Raw genomic sequence first — 19,957 nt, forward strand, 5'->3', positions numbered from 1 at the left:
CCACTTGATGAATGGATAGGACTGAATTTCGCACAAGATCTATTCGCTGTGAATACCTACTCTTTTAATAATGTCTAGTCATTGAGTGCAAGAATTTGCCCTGGTACTCTATATATTAAAACCCTTGCCCCATCGTTTTAACAATGAGGGGACTTCATACTCTGGCAGAGTGTGATGGTTGATGCACAGGCACTCAGATCTTCCACATGAGGGGATCTTTAACTCGAATTAAACCACCTAAATTGTGAGATCCACAGTAGATAGGCGATCATTCCAAAATCATATTAATTGAAAGATTCTGACTTGTGATTAGTGGACATTTGTTTGATGAATTCTGACTACTGTTCATTTCAACCGTCCACTGTATATCCACAAATTGGTCAGTTGCCCAGTGTGATTTTTGGTTGGTTTGGCAAGTTGGAGGGTTTACTTGTACGGCACCTCTACAATTTATTAGTGACTGCTAGAGTATCAACGTTCTATCTCCTAATAACGTGTTGCCTGGTATTTTAGCCCGGGCAGCTTTCGTTGAATACAAGGGGTTTCAAGGTTCCAACAGGTTCCAACAATACATAGGTGGGCCACAACCCTCGATTGTCTGGTCGTCAGCCCATCCCCAATGTTCAAAAGAAATGGACGGTTAAAAATAAGTCAGACGATGATCAACATTAAAATACAATTGTGGCCCACCCAATGGATGGCCCAAACCGAGTCCTGGATGAGGAGACTGTCTACACTTTGGGACACCTAATGGACAGCTGGAATATTCAGACCTGTACTGTTAGATGCCAAGGCATGCAGCAGTCGGTCTGGGGTTATTCAAGTGGGGAAGATTATCTGCATCCATAATAGCTTATCTAGATAGAAGTTGGATAGTAACCAAATGGGTCGAAGAATCCAAACACCCTGATGTTTGGATTCAATTCCTTTTAGACAAGGAAAAAAAAAAAAAAAAACTAGAAGAAGAGGTTCTCCCTCGGCACAAAAGATGTCCTTTTGTAGCCTATTTGATTCTTTTGATGATTTTAATAGCTGCGCACATACACTGCTTCATCCAATTTCCAAATCAGATTTCCCAAGTGGTTGGATCTCCATTTTTACCCCTTTGTTACCATAGAGACTCTCAGCTACAAAACAATCAAAGAAGGGGAGATTTTATAGGACAGCTATAAGACCAGCCATTTTTTATGGGACTATGTTGGGGGGTCGACGAACAACAAGCTCATAAGATGTGTAGCTGAAATGAGGATGTTGAGATGGATGAGTGGGAAAACAAGGAAAAGTAAAATTAAAAATGAATGCATAACTTGGGAGTAGCACCAACAAATAATAAGTCGAGGTAAACTAGAATTAGATGGTTTGGTCATGTGCGATGGAAACCAAGAACTGCCGGTTAGGAGTCGGTTCAAGTTCAAGGCTCTAAAGGGGAAAGGGTAAAGCCCAAAATGACATGGCTAGAGGTAGTAGGAAGAGATTCAAAACCTATGGTTTAGCTAAAGATATGATCCTTGATGGAATGACAGGACATGATTGATATGGTGGGTCGTAGTAGCGATAGGGCTTAGATGATGATGATGATGATGATGATGTTTCCAGAGGGGCTTTCAGCATGTATTTTGAGAATGCCTTAGAGAGAAACTTCAATATTCAGATAGAGTAATGGTTTATACACAAGCACTAAGAAATTGTATACATGGCACATACGTTTACAAATTGAACTTTTCAAACTGTGATCACCAACCTAGATTGACCATAGACCAAAATTTACACTGATTTAATAATTGATCTTGCCAATTGGCAGACATCTAGTGGATGGCTGAAACCAAAAATAGCCCAGCTATCTGGATTCAAGAAAAAAGTATCCATGAATCAAGAAAATAGCATGCATGAATCAAAGCTTATTATAACCCATCTACAGCAGGTTCTGCAATTTCAATAGTCGTATCAACCATCAAAATCTTCCCAAAGTATTAAATAACGACTCCTGTGACCCAGCGCTTTCACAGCACTGTAAGTTACAGTGCTACAATTTGCTTCAGGACACTTCGACAGTCTAATTGACAGCTCCAGACTTCCATTAGGTCTAACACACCAAATACACGAGTTTTACATGCTGAATGGCGAACATTCTTTTACATGAACCTTGGGATCCTCAAAAGTCCTCCAGAACATTTTTCTATGTCTACTCCTGAAATTGGATGGTTATCATCCATCAGTGTGATTTTTCTTTTTTAGGTAAGGACCATCCATGGATGAGCGGTTTACAGATATTCATGTGGGCCACCTGCACTAGGTAAACATTCATGTGGGCCGCCTGCACTAGAATCTCATGTCTAATCAATAATCATTATCCTCACCATCTTTACTAACTGCAGTCAGCTACATGAATCCAGTTCTGCAAATCCACTCTATCAAAGGACTAGAATCTCGTGTCTAATATCATAGAAAACGAGGAACACAAGATGTTTTCAAATTTCCTATGATAACAATAAGAAAAATTTTCATTTTATTCAGAAAGGATAGAAGAAGGAAAAAAGGGACAAAAACCATCATCGTCTTCAACTGTTGTAAAGATCATGTCAGGTTGTAATTTTCGTCTCTTAAATGTGACAAAAACAACTACATTCTGGGCGGCTTCCCCAACTAACAAAAATTTCCAAGCTTTTTCCTTCACCTGGCATGGTCTGCATCCTCAGATTTGGATACGATTTCTTCAAAATCTTGATGCACAGATGAGGAGAAATTGCACTATATTACATTACAAAAGCACACAATTACAAGAGCACATGACCCTGTTTGATATATACCACACCCACTTAAGGCTCTCAGTGTCTGACTGCTGCACTAATATTCACTAAGAAAGTTGACTACAGAATCTGGAGCATTACACAAAAAGAAGAAAAAATATAGAGGGGAAATATTAGTGAAAAAAGGAGTGGCTCAGGCACCTTTCTGTGGCAATGTTTCAAATGCAGAGACTGTATTTTCATACTTCACTCGATGCAGTGGGGCGCCACTTTGCTTGATCGCACACGCTATCTTGTCCTCAAGAGGGCAACATGCTTTCAACATCGAGAACACATGGTTGTTCAACCTTCTTGCTTTCTTCATGGCTTCCAATAGGTTCTCGCTTCCCTTTATGCAGAAGAAAGAATGCAATCAGAATGGTGAAAAAAAAATGATTTGGTAAGGCAGAGAAACCACGAAGAATTTTCGTCTGACATCAAGACACTTTACAACAGCACGTTACAACCTTCAGCCTCAAAAATATGGTTTAAAAAAAACAACTCCCAGCTCTCTCCCTCTCCCTCTCCTCAATTGTATTTTAGTATTTCATTATTTTCCTTCCTTGTCCCTTCAGAATGACTAGCAGGCCGTTAAACTGAGATCATGGTCTTCATGACATGTGGTTTAAGGACAAAGGAAAGCCATCACCTACTCACACAATTGCAGAACTATGTCTTGATGCAAAAGCAATGACCCAAAGAGAAAATATAAGCACATACAATGCCATCTTCTTTTAGTGGATTATTTCCACACAGTTGCAGATAGGTCTTGATGCAAAAGCGTGGGCAAACAGTGGGCAAACTACACGCACCCACATGTACACACGCACCCACATGTACACATTTACACACTCACACATGTGTGCAATCACATGCACACGTGTGTATTTTATATTTATATAGAACCACATACCATGCCATCTTCATTTACTGGATTGTTTCCCTTGTGATGGGATTTGATGCATTTCTTCTAGGGAAAGCTATAGCACAACCAAACATTCAAATCAAAGTATGCATTTTCAAATGTCATGTCATTACCTGCACATAATTAGCATTCCTTGTACGGTCTGATGGTAAAGTTTGGGTAATTGTTGCACTTTCTGCTTCGGCAACATTGAGGAGTTGATAAGAAAAATCAAAGAGCTCAAAGTGCAGCTGCTGACCAAGCAAGTATATTATTGTACAGCCACCCCAGGCTACTGAATCACCAAAAGATTCACGATTGTTTGATGGATCTTGAACGGACTCCTCCAAATATCCCTGCAAATTCATGGAAATTCTTAGACAAATCGTAACAGTGTACATCCAATGATTAACCAAGCCAGAAAATCACAATGATTGATGAGTAAGTGGATGTCTTGTAAAGACATAATGGGTTAGGAGATATCTTTCTTGGGAGAACCGTCACAGTTTATGTTGATCGAAAACTGCACTTGAATAAGACCATCTCAACCTCCCTCCCTAAGGTTCTTGCCACAAATGGGACTGATCTTCGGTTTTCTGATAAAGGTTCCTCCTAGATCTTCATTTCTTCTGATTAAAACCCAATTCATTTCAACTTAATAGTCAAAATATACATCTTCACCATCATCATCTACGCATTTTTCCAACTAATTGGGGTCGGCTACATGAATCCTTTTCTGCCATTCCACTCTATCAAGGGCCATCAAAATATACATCAACTTGTAACATGATTTAAAGGGCAATGTCTTGGGATTATTAAGTTCTGTCATGACATTTATGGCCACATCATTTAAATCCTTTTAGTTTGAAAACTAGGAATTCTGTTTCAGCAAGAAGATATGTTTTCAGTTAGTGCAATAAACAATGCTATTACAATTTAAGAGATCTGTCAAGGTTGCAGCTTACAAATTGAAGGCCACTAAAAACACGATAGAAGTCCTTTGAAGTTGTAATGTCAATGAACCCCGTCTTTGGCACTGCACTCCATTTGCTACGGCATCTATCCAATGCAGCACTAGTAAAAGCAAGAGTGTACTCCAGCACACTTCCTGTATGCATGTTGGTTTTGTACAATAGATCTGCAACAGAAAAGGAAACATACATTAGTTCCAGGACTAAAGAACTAAAGCTACGCAACCCAAACTCATTGAAAGACTAGCCCATCTAAGGCAATAATTTTATCTGAAACAAAGTAATTGGTGATGAATAAGTTTGACAAGCATATTAAATCAGTTGAAGCGCAGCCAGTATATTTTAACCATTCTTAGAGGCAGTGTTTGAAATATCGGTATCACGTTACATATCACACGCTTGGTGATGGGGACATCATGCGCACATGCACGCCCCCCACCCTATGTACGTACTCAAGGAGGAGAAAGGCCCCACTATCGATCTGTATCAATGACGACATATATGTAGGACCTCTTAGCTAGGAGGTTCTGCTATGGATCATTGGAGTGGACCCAATCATCATGTGGATCCCACCATTGGATTATCAGGGCCCACTACCCTAGATGATATAGGATTTTGAGTTTTGATTATTATTGCTATTAGAAACATCATGAACGGTCTTAATTGCATTGATTAATTGTTATTTTTGTTACTTCGTCTCTGAGTTTTAGTATGCGCACATGACGCGGCAACCCCATGTAGGGTTTTTTTTTTTCATTGAAGCTTATGAATAAAATTCTACGTTTTTTCTTCTCTATCCCTCTGAGTTGAAGAAGCTAATTGGGTGCGAAATCCTCCCTTCCTCGAAGGACTAACTACCGTGGTGCGAAGCCACAAGTATCCCAAATCATCCCCATCTCTTCCACCCCACATCCACCATCTTCCACAACCCTCCCTTCTTCAGATTTATCATTTTTTTGTGCTCAAGTTCTCCACTACAGTAGATTTCCAGATTCTGGCCCACTAGATGTGCTGAAACTTCGGTAGAGCACCACACACACACCGGAAGGCGGATCGTCGCGAAACTTGGTGTGAGAGTAGGCCTATAGAGAATGCTAGTGTATTGTATTGTGTATTGTGTGTGGTTAGTGGGCCCTTTTAGTGTAAGTGCATGTGCACACTTCCCTATTCTCCTGCAATGTAATATATGCTTTATCATAATAAAATATTATGTGTTAGGGCAAGCAAGCCCAACACATCATCTCTCCCAAACTCTCCTCCTTCTTCTTCTCTCTCAATATTCTCATCTCTTCTTCACATTATCCTCATCAAATCCTTCTCTACTTGGTATCAGAGCAAAGATCCAGGCATTCCACATCCAACAGGTTGAGAGGCGACACGTCACCCTGCGTACGGCTGACGTCAGCGTTGTACAGACGCATAGACTTCATTTGAGCTAAAAGTTTAGGGGTTTAATAGATCTTGATTTTAGAAGATTTGTCATGATTTTGTCAGAATTTATTGGACATCATTTCATGGTATTTTGGGCGAAATAGAGAAATTCAAAAATCGGCCCCAGATTCTGTTTTTCTTCGATCTACCTCAAATCGGTAAGCTTTTCTTTTGTTTCTTTGCTTAAGATGGACCGAAATCTTCCTCCCAAGCTATCCATGGTGGATTTTTTTACTTAAGATCAATGTTTGAGAGGTTTTTAACCTCAAATGGGCATGCGGTTGCGCCATTTTTCACTCGGTCAGGCCTTATTTGACTGCGTTTCACAGTATTTTGGATGATTGATATTTGTTTGAGGTTTATCTCTTGTTATCTTGAAGGATTGAGTGAGATAGAGTTGTTTGAATCAATCTTTCTTGGCATAGGGGGTCTCTTGGCATAGGTTTATTTCTCTTGGACTCTACTATGGCTGACAAAGGGCCCTCATCTCTTAGTATAGGGTCTCTTGAATCCAACCCCTTGCAGATTACCTCCATTAAGTTGAATGGTGACAACTATCTTCAATGGGCACAATCTGTAAAAGTATTTTTAAGAGCCCATGACAAGTTGTCGTATATTTTGGATGATCCCCCAAGCTCTACAGATGTTACCTACAAGTCTTGGACAAAGGAGAATTATCAAGTTATTGCATGGTTGTTGAATAGCATAGATTCCTCGATTAGCCACTCAGTAATGTTTTTATCCTCGGCTAAAGGCATTTGGGATACGCTTCATGATATGTTCTCGGAATCTCAGAATTTTTCACGGGTATTCCAGCTTATTCAAGAAATTGGTCGGTTTCAACAAAACTCCAGATCCTTAAAAGACTACTATTCGACGCTTCGGGGTATGTGGGATAAGTTGGATATGTATCAGCCTCTTCCTTCCAAATGTAAAGAGGATCATGTACATGCTCATAAGCAACGGGATGATACTAGTATCATGCAGTTCCTCGCTGGGTTGAATTCTGATTATCTTCACGTTCGCGATCAGGTTGTTATGCAGGATCCTCTTCCCCCATTGACGACAGTCTATGCCATGTGTCAGCGTGCTATAATCTCTACTCTTCCTTCTCATTCAGTTGTGTCACCCGAGCGTTCGGCACATCTTGCTGGCGATCAATCCTCCCTTGGTCTTCGGGTACCATTCTTGAGCTCAAGGCGCATTTCTGGTTTTGGTGGTCATGGTAGAGGCCACGAGGGAGATCGCAGTCGCAGCGTCGTAGTCTTCGTGGTTGTGGACGAGGACGTGATGGTTCCCGCATTTGTTCACATTGCGGTGGAACTAATCACACTGTTGATTGTTGCTGGCAGCTACATGGTCGTCCTATGTATGCCGCTGCTTCTGTTGCTTCCACTGTTGCTTCTGAGACAGTCTTCCACCCCGACAGCTGAACAGTCTACTTCAGGGGAGTCTCTTATCATTTCTCGGGTGGCATATGATGCCCTTATGTGGCTTCACATTCGGAATATTCCTGAGCCTTCTCACGCAGCTTCAGCCCAGTCAGGTACTGCCCTTCTTGCGTCATCCTCTCCTACCTCCTGGGTCATCGACTCTGGAGCTTCCTTCCATATGACTGGTAAGTTGCAATTCTTTTTTTTTTATTCTTCTTCTTCTCCCACTTAGTATGTCACAGTCGCAGATGGAACCCAATCTCCCATCTCCGGGATTGGTTTCATCCCTCTCTCTTATTCCTTGTCTTTGTCCTCCGTATTGCATGTGCCTCGTTTTCCATTAAACTTATTGTCTGTTAGCTCTCTTACTAAATCACTCAATTGTTCCATCACCTTCTTTCCTTCTTTTGTTCGTTTCAGGACTTACAAACGAAGAGAGTGATTGGTGGGGGGGCATGAGCGAGGAGGCGTTTATCTTCTCGATGAAACAACTGTTGCCACTTTTAGTACCCTTTCTCTAGATCGAGAGTCCATGACTCGGTGGCATTGCCTCTTAGGCCACCCATCCATTGCTAGATTGAGACTTTTGTTTCCCTCCTTATCTGTCACTAAACCATTATGCTATGATATTTGTGAATTGTCTAAACATCATCGTGCTATGTTTCCTCCTAGCTCTTCTGGGAGGAAATCTCAACATTTTCTTCTGGTTCACTCGGATGTCTGGGGACTAGCTCCGGTTACCTCGACTTTTGGATTTAGATATTTTGTTACCTTTATTAATGATTATTCCCGCATGACTTGGATTTATCTTTTGAAATCTAAATATGAAGTGTTTGATGCGTTTAAAGTGTTTTATCATGAGTGTGCACTCAATTTCATTGTTCCATCAAATCCCTCTATTCTGATAATGGGGGAGAATACATGTCTACTGTCTTTCCGTCCTTCTTGCAGGAACGTAGTATTTTGTCTAGGACGTCATGTGCTCGCACTCCTCAACAAAATGGTATTGCAGAACGAAAGAATCGTCATCTTCTTGAAGTTGCTCGCACCCTTCTGCTTGGTATGCATCTACTTAAACATTTTTGGGGTGATGCTCTTTTAACTGCTACTTTTCTTATTAATCGTATACCCTCACGTATTGTCTTACAAATCTTCATTTACTATATTATATCCTCATGATAATCTATTTCCTCTACCACTTAAAGTTTTTGGTTGTACATGCTTTGTTCAAATTTTGGATGAGAGTAATGATAAACTTAGTCCCAGGGCGATTAAATGTGTCTTTATAGGGTATACTCGAAGTCAAAAAAGTTATAAATGCTTTGACTCATTGACTCGCAAGAAATATGTCTCTGCCGATGTCACCTTCTTTGAGGATCTTTCTTTTTTCTCCTCTCCAGGTCGATCCCTCTGTGATCCTCTTGCGTAAAGGGTCACGATCTTGTACTCAACACCCCATTAGTAATTTAGTTTCATATGATCATCTTTCACTGTCTTTTCAGTCGTTTGCAGCTTCCCTTTCATCACAGACTATTCCTAGATCTCTCTCACATGCTCTTCAGAGTCCTGATTGGACAAATGCGATGATGGAAGAAATGTCTGCTCTTGAGAAGAATCATACTTGGGATCTTGTGCCACTTCCTGTAGGCCATAAACCTGTTGGCTGTCGATGGGTTTATACAATTAAGTTTCTTCCAGATGGCTCAATTGATCGCTATAAAGCCCGTCTTGTTGCTAAAGGTTACCCACAGACTCATGGTGTGGATTACTTCGAGACATTCTCTCCGGTGGCTAAGCTTGATTCAATTCGCGTTGTGCTCTCCTTGGCCGTTAATTTATCATGGCCCTTGTTTCAGCTTGATGTTAAGAATGCATTTCTCTATGGGGATCTTGCAGAGGAAGTTTACATGCATCAACCTCCTGGCTTTGTTGCTTCTCACAACCCTGCACTTGTGTGTCGGTTGAAGAAGGCTCTTTATGGACTCAAACAATCTCCACGTGCATGGTTCGAAAAATTTAGTCAGGATCTCTTAGAGTTCAGCTTTGTTCGCAGTCATGCCGATCATTCTCTCTTTATATGTCGTCGATCAACAGGCAGCATGATTCTCATTGTCTATATGGATGATATTGTTTTGTCCGGTAGTGATTCTGCTGGAATGAGGGAGGTCAAAGATTTTTTGAAGACCAAGTTTGAGATCAAGGATCTTGGTCCTCTTCACTACTTCCTCGAAATTGAAGTTGCTGGCTCATCATCCAAATTGGTCTTGTCACAACGAAAATATGCGCTCGATCTTCTCATAGAGACCGGCATGTCATGTTAGGGTGCAAGCCTGCTACCACTCCCATGGATACTTCACAAAAGCTTCAACCATATGATGGTGCTCTCCTTACTGATCCCGAGATGTATCGACGACTTGTAGGCCGGCTTATTTACCTGACTATTACTCGCCCAGATCTCTCATTTGCGGTGGGGGTTGTTAGCCAATTCATGCAAGCTCCCCGTACTTCTCATCTCACGGCTGTCTACCACATACTTCGGTATTTAAAATCAGCCCCGGGTCTTGGCCTCCGCTTTCAGTTGCATGGTCATCTTCATCTTTCTGGCTATTCCGATACTGATTGTGCAGGTAGTACTTTTGATCGCCACTCTACATCCGGCTTCTGTACCTTCCTAGGTGGCAATCTTATAACTTGAAAGAGCAAAAAGTAGCCAGTTGTTGCCCGGTCCTCGGCTGAAGCAGAATATCGTGCTATGGCTCATGCGACGTGTGAACTCGTGTGGCTTCGCAATCTTCTTGATGAACTTAGCTATCCTCCTTCGGATCCTATTCCTCTTCACTGTGACAATCAAGCGGCCATCTATATTGCTCATAACCCAGTTTTCCACGAGCGAACCAAGCATATTGAGGTCGACTGTCACTTTATTTGGGATAAAGTCGCTTCTAAGGAAATCGTCACTCCTTTTGTTCGATCTGGGGATCAACTTGCTGATGTTCTTATAAAGTCCTTGAGTCGAAATGCTCTTCATCATATTCGTGACAAGCTGGGCATGATCAACATCTATGCTCCAACTTGAGGGGGAGTATAGAGAATGCTAGTGTATTGTATTGTGTATTGTGTGTGGTTAGTGGGCCCTTTTAGTGTAAGTGCATGTGCACACTTCCCTATTCTCCTACAGTGTACTATATGCTTTATCATAATAAAATATTATGTGTTAGGGCAAGCAAGCCCAACACATCATCTCTCCCAAACTCTCCTCCTTCTCTCTCAATATTCTCATCTCTTCTTCACATTATCCTCATCAAATCCTTCTCTACTATCCCTTGGCCGACCACACCCAAGGAGTCCGTTTCCAGTTTCGTGGGCCCCACACACGTGCGGACAGGCAGTCACGCACGTGCACTCAGGCCGGCCTGCTATCCACACGCAAAAACCATCTCAGGTTCTGTATTTCTTCTATTTTTCTCTCTCACCTTAAATTCCATAACCATAACCCTAGATAATCCCAAATTCCAAGTTTTTCAACTTTTGAAAACCCTAGATTTTCCCCCGAATTGAAACATGGTGAATCTCTTGAATTGGGGAGCAATCCTTTACAATGATGGATGAATCTTACACTCATTTGGGCATTGTTTCGTTTATAATTTTATTTGATCCAGCCCTAACTTGTGTAGGCTTGGACCCCCATAGATTCCCCTTGTTGAATGTTTAATCGTATGTGGGACGTGGATTTTTGTGATTGTTTAGAAATTGGTATGATCTAAAGCTTGAAATCTTGCATATCATATTTAATTTCATGTCCTGCATCACTTGGAATACGAATATGTATCGATTATCGCATGGGAGATATCAATTGTATCGCGTAATGTATCATTGTTGTTGGAAACATGGGGAAACATTGAAAATTGATCGAATTTTTCAATGAAACTTAAATGTTTAAAATAATAATAATAATAAATAAATAAATAAATAAAATAAAAATCAATACACACTTATAAATCAAAACATTGCAAAAAACAAGTGAACATAATAGATTTTCTTTATATGGGGTCCTAACCAATGCACTGTCTAACTGAATTGATGCAAAGTATATTCAAAGTCTATTTATATAATTTATAAACGTAAGAAAACGTGTGGAAACACAAGTAATACATTCAAAAGCAAAAGAAGAATCACTAGATCAGCTTACATATATGTTTGATTTTATATTTAACAAAAAGATTGCAACCAATTTGCGAGAAATTGGGAATTTTTTTATTTTTTTCAATTTTCCGCAACTGATCATTCTACTCCAAATCTCGAAATCGAAGCTCCCAATCTATGATTTTTCATGCAAAACAGGAAAAATCATGGATTTGTAACAATTTGACACTGATTTAACATGATTTACAGGAAAAAAAAAAGGATTGAAAATAAAAAGTGCTCACCGAATCGAACATGTGGGATATATCCCACTACTAGTGTGTTTCGTATCCCAATCCATGATTTTTCATGCAAAACAGGAAAAATCATGGATTTGTAACAATTTGACACTGATTTAACATGATTTACAAAAGAAAAAAAAAAAAGGATCGAAAATAAAAAGTGCTCACCGAATCGAACATGTGGGATATATCCCACTACTTGTGAGTTTCGTATCACACAAGTGAGATACAAGATATATTGTGGGATATATTGGCTGATATCGTCGATATTTAAAACACTGCTTAGAGGGAAGCAATTTTTGACTTCTGCAATAACCCTGAATCTGGGTACAAAAAATACCAAACATGATGAATAAACTTGATGAAAGATTTCTTTTATTATTTTTGAAATCCGGATTACTGTGTCAACCTTGCGGTTTCCATTCACCCATGTGTAGGGAGGCAAATGAAGATACAACAGTCTTGCTACAATATTTTTCTTCTCATCATCATCATCATGAGCATTATGGCATTGTCCTAGCTATCTGGGTCAGCTTCACAAAACCTGTTTGCCAGTCCCTTCTAAGGTCCTATCCTTGGTGAAAAAGCCTTCATCCTTTTAGGCCTTCCTCTCATCCTCCTTCCATAATCAAAGTTCCTGTCCTGCAAGGACCCATCTCAGGTGTCCGTAGCACATGGTAGAACCATCTCAATATACTCTGTATCATTTTTTCTCCTATCGGAGCTACACTTATAGGCTTCTTTAGCTAGCCTAATTCTTGATTCTATCCCTCCTAGTCTTCTCACACGTCCATCTCAACTTCCTCATGTCTGAAACATTCAAATTTCCAGAAGGGGGACACAGTTTTGATGCCTATTTTGTTGAGCATAAATGAGACAGTTTTTGAGCAAAGTGATGGAGACATCACGCGCACACGCACGCCCCCCTACGCACGTACGCGAGGAGGGCCCTACCATCGATTTGGATCGATGATGACGTCTAGGGAGGGTCTCCTAGTTAGAGGACGGCATTTTAGTTTGTTGGAGTGGACCTAATAGTCATATGAATCCCACCATGGGTTCTCATGATCATGGCCCACTATTCTAATTAATCTAATACTTTGGGTTTTGCTTATTATTGTTATTAGAAATATCATGGATGGTTTAGATTGCTTTGATTAGTTGTTATTTTTTATTACTTTGTCTTCAAGTAATAGGTTGCGCACATGGCGCGAGTTTTGGTGTATAGGGTTTTATTATAAATAGGAACCCCTTGTAGTCTTTTTTTCTCAATGAAGATTAATAAAATTGCTGCGTTTTTCTGCTCCTCTAAATTTCTGAGTTGAGGAGATTTAATTGGGTGTGAAACCCTCCCTTCCTCGAAGGGCTGACTACCGTGGTGCGAAGCTATACCTATCCCGATTCACCCCCACTTCCTTTCATCCATATTTCTCTTCTCCTACAAGCATTCCATTTACAAATCCATCAATATTTGCAAGCGTTTTTCTCTTTACAAGAGATTTCCAGAATTTGGCCCTGCAGGAGGGCTGAAACTTCGGCGGAGTACCACGCACAAACCATGCGTCAGATCGAGTTAAGATTTGGGGGTTTTGGAGTCCATCCCTGGCCAACCACAGCCAAGGTTGCCTTTTTTTTTGAATAGTGGGCCCCACACATGTGCGGTCGGGATCACACACACGTGCGGTACTTCTCTGGTTCGTCTTTCTCCTCTCTTTCACCCAAAATTTCTAAACCTAACCCTAAATTACTCAAATCCCCAAATTTATGTCATGTCTTCAACCTTAGGGTTCCCCAAATTGAAATCTGTGAATCCCTTGGATTGAGAATTATTTCTGTGCATGTGTGGATGAATTTACCCTCCTCTGATTATTGTTTGGTCTATAATTTTGATTGATCCAGCCCTAGCTTGTGTAGGCCTAGACCTGCATAGATTCCCCTTGATTGAATGCTTGAACTTTTGTGTAGGATATGGAATTTTGTGTAATTGTTTCTGAACTAACGTGATCTAAAGCCTGACAATCTTGCACATCATATTTGAATTTCATGTCCTGCATCAAATTTGGTATCAGAGCACAAGGTTTTTATAGGGGAATGCATTACATGTCTAGGGTTTAGTTTATTTGTGTCCATTATGCATTAAGTATCATCATATAGAGTTGTTTAGAGATCCATAACTTCTAATATATGCTGCTGAATTTTCTGCTTTCAAAAAATCTGCATATCTCTTTGTTGGATTTTCTGTTGACAGATTTTTTGGACAGATAGGTTGCTGGAAATTGAGTAGTATTGTGTCGTTTTCTCCATATAGAGTCCTATAGGAGCAATTAGTCCTATCTAGGTGCATATAATCGTAGTAGAAGGCCCTTAGATTGAGTTAGTGGTTGTATGCCCATACATACGAGTCGTGGTTTTAGCTTGCACCCTACACTAAACATAGAGCAATTGCAAGAGTCAATGAACAAGCTGACCCAACAGTTTGAGTCTTTGGGTAGGCACTTGAAACAACGTATGGCCCAACGCTTTAAACAACTTGATGTACGCATTACCCCAACTACAAACCTCCGCCAGGGCAAACCCCACCATTGGGGAAGCTCAATCTCAGGTAGGTGGTTAAGAGGATAGACCAAGGAATGGAGGTAGCCAAGGAATCGATTATGGGCGCACACCCATGCACCCACCCCGTCAGGGGACATAAAAACCACTATGACCCCGATGCGCAACTTCTCAAAGGAGTTAGAGTAGATGCCCCCACGGTTGATGACCACTTGGACCCTAAAGCTTTTCAAGATTGGTTGGCAGACATGGACCACCTTTTTTTAGTAGTACGACATGTACGGCCTTGTGGCTAGAGAGAGTGCACTAAAGGCTAGTGTAGAGTTACCCACTGAGGCCATTCCGGTAGTGGATGAGTTTCGTGATATCTTTCCTGATGATCTACCGGATGAGTTTCTCCCTATGAGGGATATACAACACACCAGGATGTGAGATACCGTACTACCTATATCCGAGTTTGTGTTCAATAGTTCTGTTGATAGGTCCACAGGTCTAAGTCCTTTTGAAGTCATTACTGGTTATAAACCTATGAAACCTATTGATCTTGTCCCTATGTCACTGCCCCATTGGCCGTCAGAGTCTGCAGAGTCTTTTGCGTATTACATTCATTCATAGCATCAAGAAATCAAGCAGAAGATCATGACTAGTAATGAACATTATATGCTTTCTACAAACCAACTTAAACATTTCAAGGAATTCAACGTAAGGGACTCTGTGATGGTTTGCATCAGGCCAAAGCGGTACCCTCAAGGAGCCATTCGTAAATTACACACACGTAGCGCTAGACCATTCAAAATTATAAAACGAAACGGTTTCAATGTGTATGTGATAGATCTTCCACCCTCCGTAGGAATTAGTTCCACATTCAACGTGGAGGATCTAGTTGCATTTCAGGGGGCCACTGATGCATTGTCCAGCCTTTTACCTAACCATCCTAACTCCCTAGACCTTTCCCTTGATCCATGGTCCTTTCCCGACCCATCGTCTCAGCCTCTACCTCCCATACCTACCCTTCCCGACCCATTTTCTCAGCCTCTACCTCCTATACCTACCCTTCCCACAACCAAAGAGGAGATAAAGGATATTGTGGACCATCAGATAATATCCACGTCGGGCGGCAGGTTTCAGAAGTACCCAGGTGTACACGAACCCAGCTAGCTCGGTTAGCTCGCTCGACTCGACTCGACAAAGCTCGATTTGACTCGGTTCGAAGTTGAGTTCGAGCCGAGTTCAAGCTGGCCCCAACCCGACTCAACTCAGATCGAACCCAGCTCGAATCGAACTCGGATCGAACCAGCTCGGTGACTCGGTTACAATGATATTGATGCTGCTCACCAAGTGTTTGATGAAATGACACGATGAAGTGTGGCCGGTGGCAAGGAAGGTATGTATATGAAACCAACACCCTTTTTTTCTTGATTTTTATGTTGCTTAGAAGGTATTTGATAAAATACCTGTAAAACCATTGTTGTTGTCTCAAATACTGTGAGATTTTGAAGGTGCAGGCCAGGTGTTTGTGAAAATGCCGCAATGGCGAACTCGGCTCGAACTGACCCGAGTTGTTGACCGAACTGAGCCGAGCTGACCAATCAGGCTTGAGGACCGAGCCGAGCCGAGTCGAGTTGAGGTCAGCTCGACTCGATTCAACTTGATATACACCCCTAGTACCTGGTTAAGTGGCAGTGACGCCCAGCTTCAGACAGTACGTGGCTCACTGAGGAGGAGCTTTAGAGACTTGATCTTGACATCTTGGAGTGATTCAGGAGTTTTGTTTCGCCAGTGACAAAATCTTCGCAGCCGGGGAGAGTTGATGGGGACATCACGCACACACGCACACCCCCCTACGCTTTTACGGGCCCTACCATCGATCTGGATCGATGACGACGTCCAGGGAGGGTCTTCTAGTTAGAGGACGGCATTTTGGTTCGTTGGAGTGGACTCGATAGTCATGTGAATCCCACCATAGGTTCTCATGATCGTGGCCTACTATTCTAATTAATCTAGTACTTTGGGTTTTGCTTATTATTGTTATTAAGAATATCATAGACAGTTTAGATTGCTTTGATTAGTTGTTATTTTTTATTACTTCGTCTCCAAGTAATAAGTTGCGCACATGGCGCGAGTTTTGGGGTATAGGGTTTTATTATAAATAGGCACTTTTTGTAGTCTTTTTTTCTCAATGAAGATTAATAAAATTGCTGTGTTTTTCTGCTCCTCTAAATTTCTGAGTTGTGGAGATTCAATTGGGTGCGAAACTCTCCCTTCCTTGAGGGGCTGACTACCGTGGTGCGAAGCTACATCTATCCCAATTCGCCTCCCACCTTCTTCCATCCATATTTCTTCTCTTTCATGCATTCCATCTGCAAATCCATCAATATTTGCAAGCGTTTTTCTCTCTACAGCAGATTTCCAAAATCTGGCCCTGCAGGAGGGTTGAAACTTCGACATAGCACCACGCACAAATCATGCGTTGGATCGAGTTGAGATTTGAAGGTTTAGGAGTCCATCCCTGGCCGACCATGGCAAAGGTGACCTTTTTTTGAATAGTGGGCCCCACACACGTGCGGCCGGGATCACATGCACGTGCGTCTGGGCCATTGTTGCTATCCACACGTGTGGTACTTCTCTAGTTCGTCTCTCTCTTCTCTTTCACCCAAAATCCCTAAACCTAACCCTAAATTACTGAAATCCCCAATGTTATGCCATTTCTTCAACCTTAGGGTTTCCTGAATTGAAATCTGTGAATCCCTTGGATTGGGAATTATTTCTGTGCATGGGTGGATGAATTTACCCTCTGATTATTGTTTGAGCTATAATTTTGATTGATCCAGCCCTAGCTTGTGTAGGCTTGAACCTGGAATTTTGTGTAATTGTTTCTGAACTAACGTGATCTAAAGCCTGACAATCTTGCACATCATATTTGAATTTCATGTCCTGCATCACAAAGTGCATCCAAACGTAAAACAGCAACTGCCATTTGGGTCAAACCAGTGTTTAGGCCTCAAATGCCCATTCAGAGGGTGCATCCAAACAAGCCCTTAGATTCTTTGAAATTCTTCTAAGACTCCTTATTCTTGGCATTCATATTGAGTGTCTGGGCTCCAAATTGCAGAATGCTAGAAAGAAATGTAACTACAATTTGAGGGCTACTTCCTCATAATAAATGCTAGGAAACATCATCAATTTTTGGCTACTTCCTTTTGATTCAACTGAATGTTAGTAATTCAAATAATTGGTACATCCAAATCCAACCTAAGAGAAGTCATAAATGAATGCGAAGAATCAGGAAATGCAGAAATACTCTTTCACTGACATTCCACCCCAACACTAAAAGTCATCAATGAATGTGATTAAATCATGAAATGATTAAATATTCTCAAGTTCCATTAAACACTAAACAGGATATATGATCTCAAAGAAACCCTTTGACCTTTCAACTTCTGGAATGACTTGCAATGAGGACAATGATGGATAAATATGCTCTAGAAAGAAGTGCCCATTTCTCAGTCTTAAGGGTATTACAGTCATATGTTTAGGTGTAGCCAGGTGCCAACCTGGCTGCATCAGCTCACATAGGCCCCAATTAATGCATAAGGCTTCACCTCACTTGGCTTGTACCTGGCTTGTGATGAAATTTGTGTAAGGGTTAGGATTTTTATTTTTTTATTTTTTACTTGCCTTTTCAATTGATAGAATTTGGTAGATATAATGTCCACAAGAGTTGACTTAAATACCCCTTGACTAACTAAAGAACCAATTTTATCAAAGTTTAATTAGAAAAAGGCAGGAACTTGAGCACACTGCCCATCATAATGGAGAGAGGATCCGAAAGAAGACAGTAACTCATGCAAGACTCATCTGGCTAGCTGCTGAGTTCGCTCCTTTTGGCACAGGATAAAAAGAGACGGACACGGAAGACGGTAAGTATTTGATCTCATTTATGATAAAAGAGAACCTCCAAGGTTCCAAAGCTTTCCCTGAAGTCAATTAGATAACATTTTCAGGAGTCCCCTCTGCAATTAACAACCTGGAAAAAGATCACAACCAAGTCTTCATGGCTTCATTTTCCTTTTTGTTTGAGTCTGGGCCCTGCAAGAAGATACTCTATGGTCCCATTTTCATCTCTAAGAACACTTGAGATCATGGATTGACAAACCAGCATCTATATTTAGTTTCCAATAACCAGGTGGTGGAGCAGACCAAAGAATCTGTGCATTGGGCCTGACCCGGTTTGCATCATTTGCTGATGTCCAAAAGGCCACCATGTTTGCCAGAGGGATGATACTCAAAAGAAGACTGCCTTTGGATTTGAAACGGCCGGTCCCATCAACCAACTTGCCTTTCAAAAAAAAAAAGAGGAGGAAAGCCAGAACTTTGCTCAAATGATTAATCATCATTAAAGAAACACTTGCACCTATAGAATGTAACAATGCCCAAACAACAGTAGTACATTTCTACTACGGATTTTTTTATGAGACTTTAAATTTTAGGGACGAATACGGAAATTCAAGAGATACATTAGAACATGACATGATTCAAACATATCCACTCATATCTGCACTTAAATTTAAAAGAATACCATTTAATTCATAGACTAAGAAAAAAGGAATTGCTTCTATGACATGATGAATTAAAATGTACCAGCAGCTTCTGCTTGTTTTGACATGGTGAAGAAAGGTGATGGATTTCGATATTGAGCGTTGGACCCAAGTGCAGAAGTTGCAGATTTGAATAGGTTGACAATGGGACTATCTTTGGCATCTTGAGTTTGTTGCACTTGCTCGTCAGTTCCAGGAGTCAATCCCAACCATGGGGCAATTTGCATGAATTGTGTAGTCTCAACTTCTCTCTGTTGCATATGTAAAACTACAAGTGTTAGGAGACAGCAATCTGAAACAAGCTCTGTTTTGAAAACTTGACTCGGCCAAGTCAACTTGACTCACAAAACTTGGAAAAACTCGACTCAATTCACCAAGATTTACAATATATTTAATTTTAAGTAGTAGACATTAGCAAGTATTAGACATTACCAAGTCTTGGTATGCAACACTTGGAAAACTCAACCAAGTTGTCGACTCGACAGATTTTTGAATCAAGTTACTCAAGTAGAGTTGTCAATTTTAAAACTTCTGACTTTTTCTTTTCTTTTTTTTGAAGGGTATCTTTTGGGTTCTATGCAATACCACACAAGAAACCTAATTGGTAAGATCAACAACTACGCCTTATCCCAACTAACTGGGGTCGCCTCCATGAATCCTTGATGAGGGCATTCGAGCACCTACATGAGTTTGTCGGAGGAGGAGAGTTGATGCCCCAACCCCAGCTTCATTATTGTTGGATGATCATTACATGTGGCCCACTGCACCCAATGCGAATTCTTAGCCACGTTAAAGACCCCTGTATGGTTGAGCATCTTTGAAGACCCTGCACTGAGAAGATGCATGTTGGTTGCTTA

The 19,957-nt window shown here is 41.0% G+C and overlaps 2 protein-coding genes across 2 annotated transcripts in view; one reads left to right on the top strand and one right to left on the bottom strand.

Annotated features, from left to right (window-relative positions):
• Window positions 1–2,733: 2,733 nt before the first annotated feature.
• Window positions 2,734–19,957, bottom strand: part of LOC131245721 (protein PIR) — a 154,153-nt gene continuing 136,929 nt past the window's right edge. Inside the window, exons 29-32 of the mRNA XM_058245368.1 lie at window positions 19,144–19,351; window positions 4,656–4,828; window positions 3,825–4,046; window positions 2,734–3,135 (exon numbers count right to left, since the gene is read on the bottom strand). Coding sequence (XP_058101351.1) covers window positions 2,941–3,135; window positions 3,825–4,046; window positions 4,656–4,828; window positions 19,144–19,351 — 798 coding nt within the window. The 3' untranslated portion in view covers window positions 2,734–2,940. The remainder of the gene's footprint in view (window positions 3,136–3,824; window positions 4,047–4,655; window positions 4,829–19,143; window positions 19,352–19,957) is intronic.
• LOC131245720 (uncharacterized) lies at window positions 5,742–7,906 on the top strand. The gene is made up of 2 exons (XM_058245366.1): window positions 5,742–6,534; window positions 6,587–7,906. The coding sequence occupies exon 2, from the start codon at window positions 6,825–6,827 to the stop codon at window positions 7,755–7,757; it is 933 nt and encodes a 310-aa protein (XP_058101349.1). The 5' UTR covers window positions 5,742–6,534; window positions 6,587–6,824; the 3' UTR covers window positions 7,758–7,906.

This window comes from Magnolia sinica, chromosome 5 (assembly GCF_029962835.1).
Source record: "Magnolia sinica isolate HGM2019 chromosome 5, MsV1, whole genome shotgun sequence".
NCBI lineage: Eukaryota > Viridiplantae > Streptophyta > Magnoliopsida > Magnoliales > Magnoliaceae > Magnolia > Magnolia sinica.

Coding starts and splice junctions, on each gene's coding strand:
- LOC131245720 (XM_058245366.1), top strand. CDS start 6,825: ATGTTTTTATCCTCGGCTAAAGGCATTTGGGATACGCTTCATGATATG.